Source organism: Pleurodeles waltl, chromosome 10 (assembly GCF_031143425.1).
Source record: "Pleurodeles waltl isolate 20211129_DDA chromosome 10, aPleWal1.hap1.20221129, whole genome shotgun sequence".
Classification (NCBI taxonomy): Eukaryota; Metazoa; Chordata; class Amphibia; order Caudata; family Salamandridae; genus Pleurodeles; species Pleurodeles waltl.
This window is the reverse complement of record NC_090449.1, coordinates 68913074-68934285: the sequence shown is the minus strand read 5'-3', so window position 1 is coordinate 68934285 and position 21212 is coordinate 68913074. Positions and strand designations below refer to the sequence as shown.

Here is a 21212-nt window from a genome sequence, read left to right as displayed (position 1 = left end):
CTGAGAAGAAATACAAACATACCTGGGTGGTTGTGCCCCACACACCTATGTCATGATGGTCAGCTCGTCCCCTTTGGGTAACAAGAGTGTCTAGCTAAGAACAGATGTTGATTCGCCAAAATAGTAGGGATTGCAGAAGTGAAATCCCATATCCATGACTCCCAAGGATGTTTCATAGTTGACTTCTCATCATCGGTTCCTCTTCAACCTGCTAATTTAAGCTGAGGGGCTCAGTGATGGCCAACATGTGGAACTTTTTGCTCTAAGTCACTGAGGAGCTGTGACATCCCTGGTCCAAAAGACTTTAAAAAAATGCTTGGGCTTTCCTTTTTGATCTTCTTCGATGGGCATTCATTCTCCTCTTCTCTAGTCACTCCTTGATCCTTGTTGCGTCTTGTCTCCTACTCCCCCGGAACTTTCCTTCAGGTCATGTCCTGTGTTCCTTATGATCTGTTACTCCTTGTTAGGGATGTTAAGGTTTCATGTCAGCCTGGGTGTGCCTAGTTGCTGATCTTTGGTCTTCAAGGAGCTGCCTTCCGCTCCTTAAACCAAAGCCTAGTTTCTCCTCGCCCCCTCCTCGCTTCAACTCAGACATGCAATAAATCTTGCCCCAAATAACAAAACTCTTTAATGTCCACTCTCTCACTCCATGGCTGTTCCCCGTATATGTGAATGGTAGGTTAAAGGTCAGTGTATTGTACAGGAGTACACACCTCGTGAACTTCTACTTTGTTGCTGAACTGACACTCGAGCCGGACAAAATGAGCATATGTAGAAATCGGCACAAGGCAGAGCATGCGATATTTAAAGAATTACAAAGCTCTGATCTTTACATGAAAGCCCAGTATATGGTTTTACTGTGAGAAAAAAAAAACTTTGCACGTCCCTTTTCGATGTGTAAGCAAAGGTGCGTCCTTGCTGCATTTTCGTCTTTTCCTTCCCCCGTACGAGCCGGTGTCGGACTCCATGGATATACCGGAGGTGGGCAGGAGGCCTGGGGACCACCCCAGGGCAGTCCGAGGCTTCAGAGTGTGGCCCGAGGCTCCCCAGTTACCCGCGGCCTCGGAGTGTGACCTGAGGCACTCCGACTGTAGCCGTGGCCTCCCTTTGACTCGGAGCCTGCTTTGCTCCCAGGCGTGCAGGTCCCCTGGCGAGGTTGGGGGTGGGTTGTCTCCCGGCCGTCTCTCTTTCAACCCTTAGCCTATTAGCAGTCACAGCATCCTCCCCCACCCACCCTGCCTACCAGCACCAGCGGCTTAGTCTGCTAGTGAGGCAGTTTTTAAAGATCCGTGCCAAGCCACTTCTGCCCCGATTGCACATTTACCATTACCCCAGAGTGAGGAATTTACCATATAAATCCTATCCCCAGTATTTAACAGGAAAATGTCACAACATGCAGACCACATTTGTTTTAAACACGTCTTCAGTAAAGTTTGCCTTTTTTCCTGGCCTTTTTACGCCTGCTAAATTTCTGCAGGTTTGATTTCCTGTAATATTGCGGGGGAAAACTGTGAGGGCTTGATAATTATCACGCAACCAATAATTCCAAACTCTTGTTTGCAAAATACTCAGAATTTAGCCCTTTAACCAGTCATAGCCCGTGCTCGTTGAAAGGGGGGGGTGGCGCGCACGCGGGGGCAATTAAATGAAATAAAAAATAATAATTTTAAAAAAAAACGTACCTCCCCTCCCGCAACACACTACACCGTTCCTCTCCTCTACCATCTCGCTCTGTCTCCCAGCCTGCCCCGCGGCCAATTGTGACGCTGCTCAGAGCAGCATCAGGATTGGCTGGGAGCGCGCTCCCAAGCAGACTGGGAGCCCGTGCAGGCTCTCTCCAGCCCGGCAACCGTGTTGCTGTACTGGAGAGAGCCCTGTGCGCATGTGTGTTTGGCCGGCCCTAGACGGCCGTCCAAACACACCACTTCTCGTCACCCCCATGGCCCAGCCCCTTTCCCCCAGAAAACGATCATAAACACAGTTTATGATCGTTTTCTTGAAAAAAGGTTTGCAGCTGCAACTGCTGGCGGGGGGGGGGGCTTGAGGTGGGGGTGAACGGGTAACGCTCCTCCGCCCTTATGGAGGAGCCGCCCCTGGCTTTAACTTGTAATAAGGGCTTCAGTTGAGTAGTGTGTGTTAAAGAGCGCTGCAGTTACAGTCACTCCATACTCATCAGAGATATACCGGGCAATCGGGCCCAGTCGGCACGGAGGGACATTTTCTCTGAACCCCCACTTGTAAGGGCACCCCGGATTTGTACACACGTTCATTTTTTGGCATTTGGTTAAACTAAGTTCATGCATAGGGGTCTCAGCGCATTAATAGGGGGTATTGGGTTATCATCAGGTGCTCCTACCAGAGGGCGACAGGTAAATGACCCCTGCCTTCTCACAGTGGGCTCTGCATGTCTGGCATTGGTATCCCCTGCACCTCATGAGGCCCACGTGGCAGAAAGGCTGTGCACGCACCTTCGTTGCACCTCAGAAGGGCTGTGCAGAACCTTCGTTGCACCTCAGAAGGGATGTGCACGCACCTTTGTTGCACCTCAGAAGGGCTGTGCACACACCTTCGTTGCACCTCAGAAGGGTAGTGCAAATACCTTTGTTGCACCTCAGAAGGGTAGTGCAAATACCTTTGTTGCACCTCAGAAGGGCAGTGCACGCACCTTCATTGCATCTCAGAAGGGTAGTGCACACACCTTCGTTGCACCTCCGAAGGGAAGTACGCATGCCTTCTTTGCATCTCAGAAGGACTGTGCACACGCCTTCTTTGCTCCTCAGAAGGTCTGTGCACGCACCTTCGCTGTACCTCAGAAGGGCAGTGCACGCACCTTTGCTGTACCTCAGGACTGTTCACTCCCCTTCTTTGCACCTCAGAAGGGCTGTGTGCGCACTTTCGTTGCACCTTAGATGGGTAGTGCACGAACCTTCATTGCACCTCTGAAGGGCTGTGCGCGCACTTTCGTTGCACCTTAGTTGGGTAGTGCACGCACCTTCTTTGCACCTCAAAAGGGCTGTGCACCCACCTTCATTGCACCTCAGAAGGGCAGTGCACACAACTTCGTTGCACCTCAGAAGGGCTGTGAACACACCTTTGTTGCACCTCAGAAGGGCAGTGCACGCACCTTTGTTGCACCTCAGCAGGGCAGTGCACGCACCTTTGTTGCACCTTAGATGGGTAGTTCATTCTTTGTATCTCAGAAGGACTGTGCAAGCACCTTCACTGCACCTCAGAAGGTCTGTGCACGCACCTTTGCTGCACTTCAGAAGGGCAGTGCACACACCTTTGCTGCACCTCAGAAGGGCAGTGCACGCACCTTCGCTGCCCCTCAGGACTGTTCACGCACCTTTGTTGCACCTCAGAAGGGCTGTGCACGCACTTTCGTTGACCTTAGGTGGGTGGTGCACACACCGTCGATGCGCGTGCCTTTGTTGCACCTCAGAAGGGCAGTGCACGCACCTTCGATGCGCGTGCCTTCGTTGCACCTCAGAAGGGCAGTGCACGCACCTTCATTGCATCTCAGAAGGGTAGTGCACACACCTTCGTTGCACCTCCGGAGAGCAGTGCACGCACCTTCGCTGCACCTCAGAAGGGCAGTGCACGCACCTTCGCTGCACCTCAGGACTGTTCACGCACCTTCTTTGCACCTCAGAAGGGCTGTGCGCCCACTTTCGTTGCACCTTAGATGGGTAGTGCACGCAGCTTCTTTGCACCTCAAAAGGGCTGTGCATGCACCTTCGGTGCACCTCAGAAGGGCAGTGCACACACGTTCGTTGCACCTCAGAAGGGCTGTGCACACACCTTTGTTGCACCTCAGAAGGGCAGTGTGCGCACCTTCGTTGCACCTCAGCAGGGCTATGCACGCACCTTTGTTGCACCTCAGCAGGGCAGTGCACGCACCTTCATTGCATATCAGAAGGGTAGTGCACACACCTTCGTTGCACCTCCGAAAGGGCAGAGCGCGTGCCTTTGTTGCACCTTAGATGGGTAGTTCATGCACTTTCATTGCACCTCAGGAGGACTGTGCACGCACATTCTTTGTATCTCAGAAGGACTGTGCACGCACTTTCATTGCACCTCAGAAGGTCTGTGCACGCACCTTCGCTGCACCTCAGAAGGGCAGTGCACACACCTTCGCTGCACCTCAGAAGGGCAGTGCACGCACCTTCGCTGCCCCTCAGGACTGTGCACGCACCTTCATTGCACCTCAGAAGGTCTGTGCACGCACCTTCGCTGCACCTCAGAAGGGCAGTGCACACACCTTCGCTGCACCTCAGAAGGGCAGTGCACGCACCTTCGCTGCCCCTCAGGACTGTTCACGCACCTTTGTTGCACCTCAGAAGGGCTGTACACGCACTTTCGTTGCACCTTAGGTGGGTGGTGCACACACCGTCGATGCACGTGCCTTTGTTGCACCTCAGAAGGGCAGTGCACGCACCTTCGATGCACGTGCCTTCGTTGCACCTCAGAAGGGCAGTGCACGCACCTTCATTGCATCTCAGAAGGGTAGTGCACACACCTTCGTTGCACCTCCGAAGAGCAGTGCACGCACCTTCGCTGCACCTCAGAAGGGCAGTGCACGCACCTTCGCTGCACCTCAGGACTGTTAACGCACCTTCTTTGCACCTCAGAAGGGCTGTGCGCCCACTTTTGTTGCACCTTAGATGGGTAGTGCACACAGCTTCTTTGCATCTCAAAAGGGCTGTGCATGCACCTTCGGTGCACCTCAGAAGGGCTGTGCACACACCTTTGTTGCCCCTCAGAAGGGCTGTGCACACACCTTTGTTGCACCTCAGAAGGGCAGTGTGCGCACCTTCGTTGCACCTCAGCAGGGCTATGCACGCACCTTTGTTGCACCTCAGCAGGGCAGTGCACGCACCTTCATTGCATCTCAGAAGGGTAGTGCACACACCTTCGTTGCACCTCCGAAAGGGCAGTGCGCGTGCCTTCTTTGCATCTCAGAAGGACTGTGCACGCACCTTCATTGCACCTCAGAAGGTCTGTGTACGCACCTTCACTGCACCTCAGAAGGGCAGTGCACGCACCTTCGCTGCAGCTCAGGACCGTTCACGCACCTTCTTTGCACCTCAGAAGGGCTGGGCGCGCACTTTCGTTGCACCTTAGATGGGTAGTGCACGCACCTTAGTTGCACCTCAGAAGGGCTGTGCGCGCACTTTTGTTGCACCTCAGAAGGGCAGTGCACACACCTTTGTTGCACCTCAGAAGGGCTGTGCACACACCTTTGTTGCACCTCAGAAGGTTAGTGCACGCACCTTCGTTGCACCTCAGCAGGGCTATGCATGCACCTTTGTTGCACCACAGCAGGGCAGTGCACGCACCTTTGTTGCACCTTAGATGGGTAGTTCACGCACTTTCATTGCACCTCAGGAGGACCGTGCACACACCTTCTTTGCAGCTCAAAAGGACTGTGCACGCACCTTCATTGCACCTCAGATGGTCTGTGCACGCACCTTCGCTGCACCTCAGAAGGGCAGTGCACGCACCTTCGCTGCACCTCAGGACTGTTCGCGCACCTTCTTGCACCTCAGAAGGGCTGTGCGCGCACTTTCGTTGCACCTTAGGTGTGTGGTGCACACACCGTCGATGCACCCTAGAAGGGCAGTACACGCAACTTCGTTGCACCTGCAGTATCCGCGGCCTATTTTTCGTTGCGCACAGGAAGCTAAGAACCTTTGACAGTTTACAAGATTACAGAGGACGTGAATTATTTAATCACCCCAGTCCCTGGTTAAATTTATAAAAAATGCACAATCTGTTTTCTCAGTAGTGCAAAGTTTAATACCGTGGCGGTGGGGGAGGTGTGGACTGTCGGGGGAGGGGGGAGGGGGCAATTACGCCTTCTTAGTAAAGCTTACATCTTTTGGTGATGCTCATGAGCGCTGAGGACGCCATTTCTGGTCCAGAGACACTGTACTGCATGTAATATTCGTTTGGCATTTTGGGGAAACAAACCTTGTATGCAGGTGAGCTCCAAATCTTGGTTTAGGGGCGTCGTGCCAGAGACCTCAACTTCCCTAGCACGGATCCAATCAGTCTTGTAGTTTCTTGACACTTCAGTAACCTGCTGTGAGGTTATATTTGGCCGGGGCTGTCTGGGCTACGGAATCAGAGTCCTAGGAGCTGAAGTGAGGCAGTACATCTCGATGAGAGACATTTTATGAGGAGGTGGAGCACCCTCTTCCATAGTCAGTTGCTGTCCTAAAACTCGGCCCTGGATCAGGCCCTTATGGACCTGCATTGGACTCCCCATTAGGGGCATCTTGGCGATGGAAGAAGAGGCCTGTGGGGGCAATTGTCACATCCAGTCTTAGGACAAGGTTCTCTATAAAACCCCATCTAGCCTATAGGGAGCAACAAGATTCCTCACACCCACCCAGACAGGCCAGCTCCTCAGAAAGAGAAGAGGGACTGAGGAAACTATGGGGGTTATTACAACTTTGGAGGAGGTGTTAATCCGTCCCAAATGTGGCGGATATACCACCAGCCGTATTACGAGTTCCATAGGATATAATGGACTCGTAATACGGCTGGTGGTATATCCGTCACTTTACAGTCAATTTTGGATGGATTAACACCTCCTCCAAAGTTGTAATAACCCCCTATGTGTCTGCCAGCACGGCAACCCTAACAGCCTCTTGAAGTAATTATCTGGTTTCCCTAGAAAGAAATCCAGACCCACCTCACCGCAGCAGGGGCTCCCCTAGCCGAAGCCTCCCATCCTCTTCTAGTGTAGCTGAAGTTAGCAAGGGAATGCAGTTTTCTGTTAGGAACCCATGTTTATGGAAGGCTTCAAAGTTCAAGTTTGGAATTAGGACAAAAAGGTGCTAAATATTAAAACGCGTTGATGAAGAGTTCAAAACTCGACTACTGAGATGAAATCTCAGGGTGCCAGGGTGTCTGGCAGTGGGCATGATAAAATTGGCACTAGGATAAGGATTCTCTTAGCATTGGCAAAAGAGAGGCATTTATCTATTGGTCATAGTAGGTAAACATAATCTGTGGAACCCTCTGTTATTTCGGGGCAAAAGTAGAGTGTAGAGACCACACGTATTAAAACATTTTCCCATAAAGACAGAATAGGAAAACCCCTCTGATACACCATGCCCGAGATCTTTTCTGACCTCTGGCCTTTACTCCCACAGGTGTGGCCTGAAGCAGTACGGTAAAGTGAGATGGTGGGAACCCCACTTGCTATGCATGGTGGAGTTGGTGTATGTGCATATAATCACTCTTGTGGGAAGCATTGAGTGTCATCCATGAGGGCCAGTGGGGAGCTCCCATGGTGTGGCTGTGAGCTTGGTGCTGCATGTAGGCATGTCAGTGATGCAGAAGAGTCAAAGGTAAGCAGCGCCACGGATGCTGATGCAGAACATCTCTCCCTGCTCCCTAAGGGGAGAGCGTTTGGTGTTCGCTCATTGGTGGAGCCTGCGTTGTGACACATCAGTGAAGTATTTACAGATCTCCGGACTTCAGGTTCTAGGAAAGATCTTGATTATTGCTAGGAGGCAGGAACAGGGCTTAGCTGGCTGGACCACAAGCCAGGTCCCAGCGATGCAGGGCTCTCTGGACCTAGGGTCAGCCTCCTTCTGAGGATCCTTCTTGTGTGGTAGGTGCAACTTTAAGCCTTACAGTTGGGATCAAAGCAACTTTTAACCATCTTAGCTCTAACCAAGACCAGTTTTCAACTCCATCAGTTTGGGCTTGGAAACCCCGGGTGCTCTCAGATGCAGATGGATACAGAGAGACAGTCGGATGGATGTTTTCCTGGCTGGCCGGTAATGCTGAATGGGCCCGTAGGGCTGGGGCAGAGGCAGTCCCATGCTTCCAGAGCAGTTGGTCCAATGTTATATCTCATGTTTTCTCTCAGCCACGGTTCGCCCTGATAGAGAGGACCCTTCCCAGTAGGAGGCTCCCCCGGGGTGAGATGCTCCCACAGCCCGTGTCGTCAGCGGGTATGGTCACTGGAGGGAAGATGGCGGGCTTAAAATCTAGGACAAGACATGCTGATAATGAAACACCTTTTCTCATTTAGAGTGTTTCATAATTTGGAATGCATAGCTTGATTGTTTCGCCGAATTCGCAGCAAAATGTAACATGTTTCAAAAACAAATTACCAAATTGGTTCATGGTGTGAACTCAGATTATTTTCTGTGAGCCACAAACGGAGGGGGCATGAAACAGGCAGACATTCTCATCACAGGAGAGGCTGGTGGCCGAGGGAGCACGGAGTAAAATACCCAGTGACACTTACTGTATAGGCGAGAGGCTTGTGACTGGTGGATAAGGTGCAGATCTCCAGCTTACCACTGCCCATGAAAGAAAGGGCTCCTGGCTGAAGGTGCCACCACCTCCTAAAATCAAGAGAGGACAAGATGATAAGCAGGAAAGCTGGTGGCTGAAGGTATGGGTGGCCCACACAGGTGCAAGGGGCCCACATCTTGTAGCAACCAGAGCAGAGACACGTGTGGCTGAAGGTGCAAGGGGCCCACATCCCATAGCAGCCAGAGCAGAGACGCGTGTGGCTGAAGGTGCAATGGGCCCACATCCCGTAGCAGCCAGAGCAGAGACGCGTGTGGCTGTAGGTGCAATGGGCCCACATCCCGTAGCAGCCAGAGCAGAGATGTGTGTGGCTGAAGGTACAAGGGGCCGACATGTCGTAGCAGCCAGAGCAGAGACGCGTGTGGCTGAAGGTACAAGGGGACCACAACCCATAGCAGCCAGAGCAGAGACGCGTGTGGCTGAAGGTGACAAGATGATGACCGTAGTCTCATAGAGGAAACAATCCTTTGGTACCCAGAGAGGAGAGCCAGGTTGCTAAATGGCTATGGGGCGCATAATGCCTTCGCACCCACAGAGGAGAACCTGGTGGTTAAAGGGTTACAGGACATAACATCACTTAATATCCAGAGCAGAAAGGCTGGTAGTCAAAGGGCAACATGACACCATCCTCAGGACTCAGAGCTGAGAGACTGGTGGTTTAAAGGGTGTGTATCACAGCATGCCTTGGCACCAGAGCAGGGAGGCTTGTGACTAAAGTGTTACAGGTGGAAACATCCCCTTGTATTCACAAAAGAGAACCTGGTGGTAAGGGGCAATGAGGCATAACATTACTTGACACAGTGAGCAGAGGCTGGTGGCTGAAATTGCAAGGCGACCGTGTCCCTTAGTACCCAGAGAGGAGAGGCTGGTAGCTGAAGGTGCAAGGCGCCCACATCCCATAGCAGCCAGAGCAGAGACCCTGGTGGCTGAAGGTGCAAGTGGCCCACACCCCAGCAGCCAAAGCAGAGAAGATGGTAGCGGAAGATGCAAGTGGCCCACACCCCAGGAGCCAGAGCAGAGGGGCTGCTGGCTGAAGGTGCATGGAGCCCTCAACCCATAGCAGCTAGAGCAGAGTCACTGGTGGCTGAAGTGCAATGGGCCCACATCCCCTAGCAGCCAGAGCAGAGAAGCTGATGGCTGAAGTTGCAAGAGGCCCACAACCCAGAGCAGACACACTGGTGGCTGAAGGTACAATGTGCCCTTATCCCATAGCAGACAGAGCAGAGAAGCTAGTGGCTGGAGGTACAAGGAGCCCACACCTGTAGCAGCCGGTGCAGAGAGCTGGTGGCTGAAGGTGCAGGGGGGCCACACTCCAGCAGCCAGAGAAGCTGGTGGCTGAAGCTGCATAGAGCCCTCAACCCATAGCAGCTAGAGCAGAGACACTGGTGGCTGGGGGTGCAATGGGCCCTCATCCCATAGCAGCCAGAGCAGAGAAGCTGGTGGGTGAAGGTGCAAGGGGTCCACACCCCGTACCAGCCAGAGCAGAGAAGCTGGTGGCCAAATGGGCACGTGGCCCACATTCCATAGCAGCCAGAGCAGAGAAGTTGAAGGTACAAGGGGCCCACATCAGCCAGAGCAGAGAAGCTGGTAGCTGAAGGTGCATGGGGCCTTCATTCCTTGGCTCCTAGAGGACAGGCTGATGGTTAAACTGACACAGGGCAGAATACCGCTTTGATTTTTTGAAACATAGGCAGAAGAGTAATTTTCTGTTATACTTTTTTCTAAGGACCTACCTTAATATACTTCCCAGTTACCAGCAGTAGCATTTAAATACTGAACTGCCTCTCATGTTACTATTCAGACATACTTGAACTATACTGATGCAGAAATGGACCACTGTCCCAGTCATCTACAGTTTGATGTAACGTCTGGTTCTCGGAGGCACTTTACCTTTATTAGGGCTCAACTTCAGTGTACATAGCAGAGAGCAATGATTGCAAAATTGTAGTTTGGGTGACCCGTGAATGTAGCAATAAATGAGTCAGCCTCATGTACATTGTCCACGTGTTCAAGTCCAGTTGCCTTGGGATGAAGAAATGAGTTCCTTTTTATTACCTACTTGCCTGTCTTGACTGAGGGAGTGGTACCCAAAGTCATCTTTTAGTTTGGATGTCCTGTTATAGAAAGATCCTGTGATGGGCATTTATGGATAGTGCGTTGTTCTTAATTGCTGTCCTTGTGGACTTCTTGTCCTTGAATGGTAGACACTCGCCCTTGAATGATCCTTTTTAAGATTCTTTCCAGGTCTTATGGTGCAATCACTCCAGAATGTTAGAAATACACTTTTGCACTGATTTCATGTTTTAGGGCCTGATTTAGAAGTTGGCTTTGACTTTGTCACAACGGTGACGGATATCACATCCAACGAAATCTAAATCCCATAATCCCATAGGAATAACCCTACCCCGAGTTCTAAATCTTGCCTCTTAGTCTGTCCTTATGGGGTGGAGATGCACTTTGATTATCTCTTAGTTTTGTTATTATTTAATGGTAGACACACACTTGTATATTATCCATCCATAATTCCACTATCCTTTAATGGTTGGGATGTTGCCATGCGATTTTATTTTTTTCTTTGCGGTATTACATTTTTTTTATATTTACTTTACTTTGTCTTTGTGTACTTCTGCCATTATTGGCTTGTAATAAGAGATATTGATGGCAAGGTCGCACCTTGTTCTCTTTCAACTCACTTGTTCTTGAAATGCAGGTGTTTTCTCCTTTGCTATCTTCTAGTCATCTGTTTATCGTTGGTTTTTAGAGCTGGATCCGTTGTATGCCTTCTTGTGGTTATGTTGCCTTTCATTGGCAGAGATGTTCCACTATAATGCCCTTTTTAGGGTCGAGCGCGCAAGCGCTCTGGCCTGCTGTAATCTCGCTGTGGGCTTTTAACCATGCCCACTCTTGCTATTCATTCTTTCTTACGCGTGTCTTAAATGCTTAATTTTTATTGGTGCATTTTGTGAAATGTCCCTCCTTTGTGTGCTGAGTTCCCACCCAGACAATTTCTCTAAGTGAAATTTTTTTGTGACTATCACACTAGGTCACGCTTTCTCCTGTTAAGGTATGCAATGGCCCCTCCTCTGGTTTAGGTTTTCCTTTCATCCCAGCCGCAATCCTTTCTAGACATTCACGCAGGGAACCAATAACTCTTGCGCTCACGGGCATGGCAGCCATGCCACTTTAAATTGACTTGCTTCTGTTAACTGTTTTACTTTTCATTTTCAATTTATGTGACAAGAATAGTCCAGTCAGGAATTTAGAATAGTAATAACTCTAACTCGAGCAAACGCAAGACCCATTGCCTTGCAAATGCTTGTTTAAATTAATTCCTCGTTAGATAACCAAAGTCTGCCATTTATAGTTGTATTGTTGTCCAGGGGACATTGGGTGTTTCATCCTCTGTTGATGTTTGATCTTGGGTAGCAGTGCTACTCTCACGCATTCTCCTCATGTATTTCGGCCATCTTGGTTTGGGTTGGTTTACCATTTTGTCGTCTTGTTTAGACGTCCTTGAACGATGAATTTGTACCCCTGTATTGTTGTCTCGTAATTCAGTCATTCCTAGATGGCAGAAATGTACCACTGTATTTTTCTCATGGTTCGATTGTATTTGGGTTGATAATGTTTGTCCCTGTTTTGTTCTTGTGTGTGTGACGTGTCTTTGGAAGCCAGTCCAATATCTACGTGTTCTCTGCATGGCCTGCTCATTTGCAATTGTACTTTCAGCGTCGTTAGCCCATGATGATAAAAAAAAGTATTCTTTGTTTTGTATTGTTTGTCTCGGTTTTTCAAAACACTGTAAATAACATAAACTTGTGAGTTGTGACATTTGAAAACGTATGAGAATAACCCATAAGTTTATGATGTTGCCTATGTTATATAATTTTATTTCACGTGTAAGTGTTGCTAACGCAGGGGCTTGGAGACTCCTTTTCGAAGCACTGACACTTTACAGGATTATCTGATCCACCACCAGACAGAAGAAAACATAAAGGCCTTCATCATAAGTGGCATGACAAAATCCGTGTAATTCCCACCTGATTTACCATTGTTATGGGCTATGATAATTTTAGAGGTGTGGGGGGAATGAGTATGAGTTTTTGGTGAGTAACAGGTAAATTTGCGTTACCCTGATGGGTCCTGCATGGCTTTCCCCTGCATTGCCCCGGAAGACTTTGCCTTCCGGAAGCAGACTAACTAGATCTGTATGTGGAATACCGCCAGGCAGCGGTGCTCCCACTGAACTCATAATGCCAACAAATCTTGAAACTGTTGTTACCGGACCCGTTGGTATCAATTGGCCACTTCTAATGCAAGCTCTAGTGTTGGAGGCATAAGGCTCCTGACTGACACCCACCATGGTCCATGGTGTTCTTACTCCAATGCAAGATTTGCCCAATAAACACCTAACACTGCAAAGTTTGGAATTCCACTACTTATTACCTGTCTAGGGGCCCCCACCCATCCAGCTCTGGGTTCTAGAGTATTAACCACAGGTTTGGTCTCTGAGCTAATATGTAACAAGAATGGTGTGCTGGGGCATGACCAAAACGGTTGTGGTTTCAGGTAATCCTTTTTAAAGAAACATGGGATTCGTGTATGGTTCTAGACTACCATGTCCATGGGTTCTGGATTATTGGCTGAGGTTCCGGGATGTCGAGACACCGGGTTCCACACATTTAGCCCAAGTGTTGACCATCCAGTACCCAGCCGAGTGTGCAATAGTTATCAGCCTTCTCTGCCCAATTTAGTGGTATTTTCATGGAATCCCGAAAATATAGGGTTTGTATCAACTTGAGCAATTTAAATTCAGACTCAAAGTGTATCCGTAATTATCACAATAGAAAGGAAAGCATTGTTTTTCAGCAGGCATAATAGAAGACTAAATAGATAAACCATCAAAGTTGGTCTATAGAGCAGTGGTTTCCAACCTGTGATCCGCGGACCCCTGGGGGCCCGCAAAGCCTTCTCAGGGAGTCCGCGACTGCTGAGAAAGTTAAATAATATAAACAGATTTGGTTCCCAGCTTTGAATAATGACTCAGTGAGGGGTCGCCAGATTCCAGTATTGATTCAGCGGGGGTCCCCGGGTTCCAGTAATGATAAAGTGGGGGTCCAGAGAAGTCAAAAGGTTGAAAATCGCTGCTATAGAGCACTGAACAAACACAATCAAAACATAGCCAACATTCTTGCAGATGGCCTTCCAAGCTTATAGAATGTATTCCAGTTCACACCGGAGGTGCACAATTCTCATGATTGGCTTCTAGGAGCTTGACTGCTGTCACAACCCCTTCCCACCGTGGATACCCTCTCTTAGACCTTTTATCAGCTCCCAACTCACCAGGAAGGCACTTGCACTTCATGTTCACTAACTAATGCAGAAAATTACTTCTGGCCATAAGTCAGCACTACACTAAAAGTAAGCATCATCAGCGGTGTAACATAGGTCCCTGCAGCCCCCATGGTGCAGGGGGGACCCTCAGCACAGTACCCTGGCCAGAGAGCTCCTTAGTGAGTTCAGATGGGCAGAGGTATGGCCTCCATGTACCTTGCACTCCTTTGGGTGAATGGACTGTATTTGCGCTGTCACTAACAGAGGGGGAGGTCTCGGAATTGGCTCGATGCCATGCCACTCATCTGAGAGATCCTCCTCCCCTGCCTTCTTTTGTCCTATCACGAATAATACTGCCTAGACGGCTGGGAAAACTCCTCCTTGTGCTATCTTAAGGTACCTTTTTTTTGGCTTAGTAGGAAATTGAGTAGTCCACCTTCCACTGCATGTCCAAAACCCCCCATCCTCCTGCCTTACATTCCTGTCATTTCCCATCCTTTCTGGTCCAGCCTCTTGAGGCCTGATCTCTCCCAGTCTGTGCGAAAAAGGAACAAGTGATGTGAGTTCTAGGCTACCCCACAGAAGAGCTTCAGACCAAGAGGTTCCCTGAAGAACGAAGGTGATCGATGAATTCAGGTGCAAGTGAGATGCACCTGATATACTGTTTGAATATGCTAGACCCATGGGCTTCAGAAAGGGAAAACTATAACATTTCACCAAAATATCCCACGATATCCAACTGACTGCTGAGTGATTAATGGGGAAATCACCTCTGCCCTCTTACAGCATTTCATCTTTCTCCTGAACCTTTGACCGCAGGGAGCCTCATCCCTAAGGGCTTTGCTGCACGCCATGAGGGAGATGTGGAATATACAAATGGCCTGTTGCTACTCCGTTGTTGGGTACATTTGAGAATCCGTGAGATAGGGTCAGATGGAGCCCCTCTGGGCTTCATGGACAACCGCCTGTCGGAGAGCAAACTAGAATGGCCATCCTATGAAATTGTAAGAGTTTCATTAAGCAGTGACTCCATAATGTACGACTAGCGGGGTGGAACAAGTAGTAACAATTATCCATTGGACTACACAGGCAGACAGAACCGGAAGGGCCGAGTATGCCTCGATTGGTGTGTGTAGAGTTCAGGACATATGCAGGAAGCAATGGAGATATCCAGGGAAGGAAAGGCAGGGAATGGATTCTTATGAGAAAACATTATGTAGGACTGTTGGAAACTCTTTAAGGTAGGGCTTGAACAACACAGATTCCCAAGAGAGGACCACAAATGCACCCCAGGACAAATATGTGGTGAGCAGCATGACACATGAAGGTATGTGGGGCAAGCCACAGAGTTACCCACAGGGCACATACCGCATAATTCATAGACCAAAGACCAACAGAGATCTCTGTACACTTCCTTGAGGGCTAATCCAGCCATTGATGTAGACACATAAACACACTGAAGCCCTCAACACAAAGCAATGTATGCAGACTGCAAACACCTAACACAATTACCACAATAAAGATTGCACCAAGTAAGCAATAGATTCATTCATTTAATATAGAGAAAAGGTCTGCGCCATACAACTGAGCAACCTGTACTCATGAGCTTGGAGGCTGTAAAACAGGCCATCACCCAAAAGTGCACAAAATACACCCCAATTAAAGAATAACTCCGCTTACGGCACTGAACTCCTTGCACATGCGCTAGCGCCAAGTGTGAACCTCATCACTTGTTGTGTTTTGTTTAATCGTTTTGTTTCATTAACATGGTCATGTTGACTAGCATGCTTCTGTTAACATGATTCTGCCTCCCTCCCCTTTACCGCTCCCACATCCATTTCGTCTGAATTTCTCTATTTCTGACCTCATTTAGTCCCCACCCCCTTTCCCCGCTCCCCATTTTCTGTTAATTTGTCCCTACCCACCACAAGTTTTTTTTTCCTTTTCATAGTGCGGCCGAAACGCTGAGAACTTCGACAAGTTTTTCACCCGCCATCCACCCGTCCTCACACCACCTGACCAGGAAGTCATCTGCAACATTGACCAATCAGAATTTGATGGATTTACCTTTGTTAACTCTGAGTATGACCCAGCGGATGTCGGGAGCTAGGATGGGCGCCGGAGTGCTCACGTTCTACCATCTGCCAGGCGCAACACACATAGGCACTGCTTCTCCATGGACGGGGCAGTGGGTGGTGGGCCGCGTTCAAAAGATATATATTTATATGTTTTTTTTTTTTTTTATGGGATGAGTGACCATGTTTCAAAGCCATGTATTTCTGAAACGGCTCAGGGAAGAGGCCTCCTCTTTTGGCAGCAATAGCACCTGAAAGCCAACCATCCGATGAGCGCCCTTCACATTGTCGGTGTTCACTATAGCAAAAAAACTTGAACGAAAGGGACTCGGTTCCTTCAGCTTTCTGTCATGAGATGGACACCTCGGCTTTGGTGAATGGCCCCCATGCAGGATGTTGTGTGCCTCACCGCCATGTTTTGGCTTTTTGGAAAACTTGAAGGAGCTATCTCTAGCCAGCAATAAGCCAAATTGCCCTTGGAGGTGTCAGGCACTTGTTTAGTGCTCACATTTGCTTGATGGTAATTATCTCCCAATAAACAAAGCACTTCCGAAAAATGCAAACCAGCCTCCTGAACAAAAACAGCGGCCTTCATCTGCAGATTGTACATGCACCCGGTTAAGCTTGTCAGAATAGATAGCATCCTCCCAAAGGGCCATAGAGTGTCCCTGGGACCACATTAGGCCTTTTTGGTCCCTCCACAAGTCTCTGCACTCTGGCATTTAAATGAATTGGAGGGGGCAACCCCTGTATAATGGAGACCCGTGTCAAGCTTTTGTTGATTCTCCCCCATGTATCATTCCAATGACAGCCAGGAAAAGGATGCTTTTACCATTAAAATATTGCATCTGGATCCTTCAGTTTAAGAGAGAACCTACTGCTTTCAGCTCAGCATTCTAAGCCATAACACGCGCAGCAAGTGTTGAGTCCAGCTCATTGTGGCATCTCTCAACCGCAAGGCACTCTGGTGTTTTCTACTTGGACAAGCGCGGCTTAGATTCTCAGTTAAGTAGCAAGATTGCACTCTTGCTGAGGTCGTATGCAGGAATGCTGAGGTAAAAAATAAATCTATTCCATCAATTTAAGTAAATGTGGAGTTTTTAGGGATAGTAAATCCGTACTTAACTTGACGATATAGTCTTAGCAGATATTCTATAGTCCATATACTTGAAGGTCGGTATATTAGAAACTTGATATTGTTGTAAAATACTTCTAGCTGAAATCCATGCAACTTAAAGGACGATCCTGGTGTTCCTAAAAGCACTACTCTGCCACCGTGCACAAATGCTTCTCCCAGGCTTCCATGGTGTTTACCGCAGAGAGCTCCCCACTCTCGGAACGGGCCACTCGCCTTGGGGTTACTAGAAGCCATTGTGGTGTGTGAGGGAAGGGCTTGTGACGTAAGGGATGGCAGAGGAGTTTCAAAGAGTAAGTGAATAAATGTAATGCCAAAAACACCTGCCCTGGGTTGCTACAGACACCCATGTTTATCCCAGGTGTGCAAAGCCTGGAGGGTTTTAATTAACTGATAATGAAGGTTAAAGGCCTTCGAGTATGCATCTATGTGTGTGTGGATATTATAGTGCAATGCTAGCAATAGATTAACAAAGCCTTGTACAAAAGTAGGGGGAAGAAGGAGTTGGACATAAGGCTGTAATGGGCAGAGGGGTACCGGTATACTATCGAGGGTCATCGAGTAGCAGAGGAGTTGGGCAGTCTAGGGATGCAGAGACTGTTTGTTGCTAAGCCTGTACATTGGTGTTTCCCCAATGGCTCGATAGTTGGGGGTTTAAGTCTTCCGAAATAGTTTTTACTGCATAAATTAACTATTTCTTTGAGAGGAAAAGCTTTCTTTTAATCTTTTGGCTTGCACGTTAGTTGGAAATCTGTTATTTGCGCATGTACATCCGACGTCATATATAGTCCAACTTACAAGGGCCACACAGTGTGATGTGCTTCGCAAATGTAGACCAGTGCAATGTGCTGGACTATCGGATCCTGATTTCTCTGAAGTAGTTGAATATAATTCAGGAAAATTAGGGTTGCCTCACTTTCAGCGTGTTGGAAGGATATTGTGCCACTGTTCTAAAAGCAGCGGCCGCCAAAGAAAATAGTTGAGCCACTGTTTCGTACTAATATGGGTATGATGTCATAGAGTTGAACAGTAAAGTCCCAGTAGTGATGTTAGTGATCAAAAGATGTTAATTTTAGGCACATTTTATGAGTTTGGAATGACATTATGACAAATAAACAAAGAGGAATGCCCAGGTACCAGAATTCTGAGTCAAACCTGGCAATATTGCGGGAAAAATTAGAAGCTTGCATAGACAATTGATATAAAAACGGTTTCTGTATGCACGTCCCCCATTTTAAACACAAGCTCAGAATAGTTGATATTCAGCACATTTGGTAAATACCTCAGCTGGGGGTAAATGTATTCATAAGGTTCGGTAATACCTCACCATTTACTTAGGCTCTTGTAATGGAGGTCAGGTGTGCAGTCACACCAGAGCTCACATTATCCCATTGCTGCTGGAGGCCAGGCCTGCCAATGGATGGATCAGAAATATACTTGGAAATGAAATTAAATCCCTCCCTGGGGCAACCATCATACTTGTGAACATGGTTATGTTGCAACGAAAAAAAAGATCTTACTCAGAAGACCTCCTTAGTATGATACACCATTTTAGTGTTGGGTTTAATAATGAAAAAGTTTCAAAAGTTTAGAACACTGCATTTGTATGCATTCACAAGTCAACAAATTGCATTCTCGTGGGATGAATAGCACAGCCTAGCATAAGACAGGAGTCTTCCTTTCGGGAGTAAGTTGAGTGACTGGAGAGTTATCTTCGATCCTTCTAGAATTATAGTTCTATAGGTAACTAAGCCTCACCAATGGCTGCTATCCAGAACTCACCACTGTTACCAACAAGGGCGTATGACCAGAGATTCCTCAAGGTAGGCGCTCTTTGATCCCCATTAGGGCCTGGACTTTCCTGTGTGCACTGCCAGAAGGAGGAAGTCTTGCACAGGTAACCACTCTGAGAGGCTTTGGCTGTCCCGTCACTGACATTCTTCTATCCATCTTTTATTTTTTTAATTTTCTCCTTTTTCGAAAATGCCAAAATGATTAATTTGTTTGTTACATAACAGTATGCTTCAGAAATCTGTGTCAAATGTTTTATATCCCCTTATAACCTGTCATAGCTGAACAGCAAAGTTTAAAAAGATAGATTTAGAAGTTTAATTCTGTTTTAAAAAACAGGAAAAAGAAACAAAACTCATCCACCAGTCTCTGTCTTGCACAAATTCTCCAACACCGTCACTTTGTTGGCAGCGTCAGTAGTTTGGTTAAAAACTTAAAAAGGGGTAGTAGAAGCTGGCCCTCATATTGACGATGTTTGTGATTTACATTTTTTTCCTCAATGCTTTTCTGAAATTTTCATTGTTACAATTGTATTGTTACTATATTTTTTTGCTGACTAGTTGTGACGTGCCAAGTTTTTTTTCTTTTTCAGTACCACTGTACAATAAAACACAAGATAGACTATTTTAAGAAAAGTTGGCTTTCATTTCAAAGTTGTTAGATTCCTATACCTGGTTTGGAGATGCTGATGCCCGATTGTCAGGCGAATGGGGGTGGGGGGAGAAGGGGCATGTATCTCAAGGGAGGACAAATAACTGAGCCACTGACCTCTGGCAGCACCTTGCATGGGAAGATGGAGTTGGATGGTTTTTGTCTGATTCTGATGAATGACCTGCGATATCATTCACAGTCCAATAGCCTATGGAAATTTGTACGGATCAAAACATATATCACTTGTCTTTTTTTTTGCTTGTTCAATTGCTTTGTATTTTTTGTGCATGTTTTCAAAATAATTTATACTTTTATTTTTCACAATCCTGCACTTGTTTTTAAACAATTCTACATATTCTTACAAAGAAATCTACAGAGTTCACCATGTCTTAAAACATTCATGTAGATGTCTAAAAAATGCACCCATATTTTGCAAGAACTGCAAATATTTTGAATAATCCTGCACATCTTTTAAACAGTTATCCACAAAATATTTTGAAATTTAAAGCATTTTATTGGAGAGTTCTACATAATTATGCAGTAGTTCTTTCCACTAAAATAATAATTAAGGACATATCACTCCCGGCGGACCTCCATTTTGGCACATACTATTCTGTTTTTTCTAGTGTGGAAGTTCTAAATTAACACATGAGGGGTTTAATCAGTACGGTGAAACACTCCTTGTGAGTGGAGGCCTAAGAGAGGCAGTAAACTGTGATTGTGATTACTCCTGATAGTTAGATTGTACTGATTCTGATGAATGACCTGCAATATCATTCACAATCCAATAGCCTATGAAAAGTTGTACGGATCAAAACATAAATCACTTGTCTTTTTTTTTTTTTGCTTGTCCAATTTCTTTGTATTTTTTGTGCATGTTTTCAAAATAATATATACTTTTATTTTTCACAATCCTGCACTTGTTTTTAAACAATTCTACATATTCTTACAAACAAATCTACAGAGTTCACCATGTCTTAAAACATTCATGTAGATTTCTAAAAAATGTACCCATATTTTGCAAGAACTGCAAATATTTTGAATAATCCTGCACATCTTTTAAAAAGTTATCCACAAAATATTTTGAAATTTAAAGCATTTTATTGGAGAGTTCTACATAATTATGCAGTAGTTCTTTCCACTAAAATAATAATTAAGGACATATCACTCCCGGTGGACCTCCATTTTGGCACATACTATTCTGTTTTTTCTAGTGTGGAAGTTCTAAACGAACACATGAGGGGTTTAATCAGTACGGTGAAACACTCCTTGTGAGTGGAGGCCTAAGAGAGGCAGTAAACTGTGATTATGATTACTCCGGATAGTTAGATTGTACTGATTCTGGTGAATGACCTGCGATATCATTCACAATCCAATAGCCTATGAAAAGTTGTACGGATCAAAACATATATCACTTGTCTTTTTTTATTTTGCTTGTCCAATTTCTTTGTATTTTTTGTGCATGTTTTCAAAATAATATATACTTTTATTTTTCACAATCCTGCACTTGTTTTGAAACAATTCTACATATTCTTACAAAGAAATCTACAGAGTTTACCATGTCTTAAAACATTCATGTAGATGTCTAAAAAATGAACCCATATTTTGCAAGAACTGCAAATATTTTGAATAATCCTGCACATCTTTTAAAAAGTTATCCACTAAATATTGTGAAATTTAAAGCATTTTATTGGAGAGTTCTACATAATTATGCAGTAGTTCTTTCCACTAAAAATATAATTAAGGACATATCACTCCCGGCGGACCTCCATTTTGGCACATACCATTCAGTTTTTTCTAGTGTGGAAGTTCTAAACGAACACATGAGGGGTTTAATCAGTACGGTGAAACATTCCTTGTGAGTGGAGGCCTAAGAGAGGCAGTAA

At 46.8% G+C, this 21212-nt stretch overlaps 1 protein-coding gene across 2 annotated transcripts in view; it reads left to right on the top strand.

Moving 5' to 3' along the window:
- The window catches only part of PRKCB (protein kinase C beta), a 799526-nt gene that overhangs the window by 682359 nt on the left and 95955 nt on the right, over positions 1-21212 (top strand). Inside the window, exon 17 of one of the 2 annotated variants that reach the window (XM_069209697.1) lies at positions 15626-19301. The exons of the other annotated variant lie outside the window; for it this stretch is intronic. Within the exon in view, the coding sequence (XP_069065798.1) occupies positions 15626-15784 (159 nt within the window). The 3' untranslated portion in view covers positions 15785-19301. Of the gene's footprint in view, positions 1-15625; positions 19302-21212 lie in introns of those variants that run through there. 2 annotated transcript variants of the gene reach the window in all.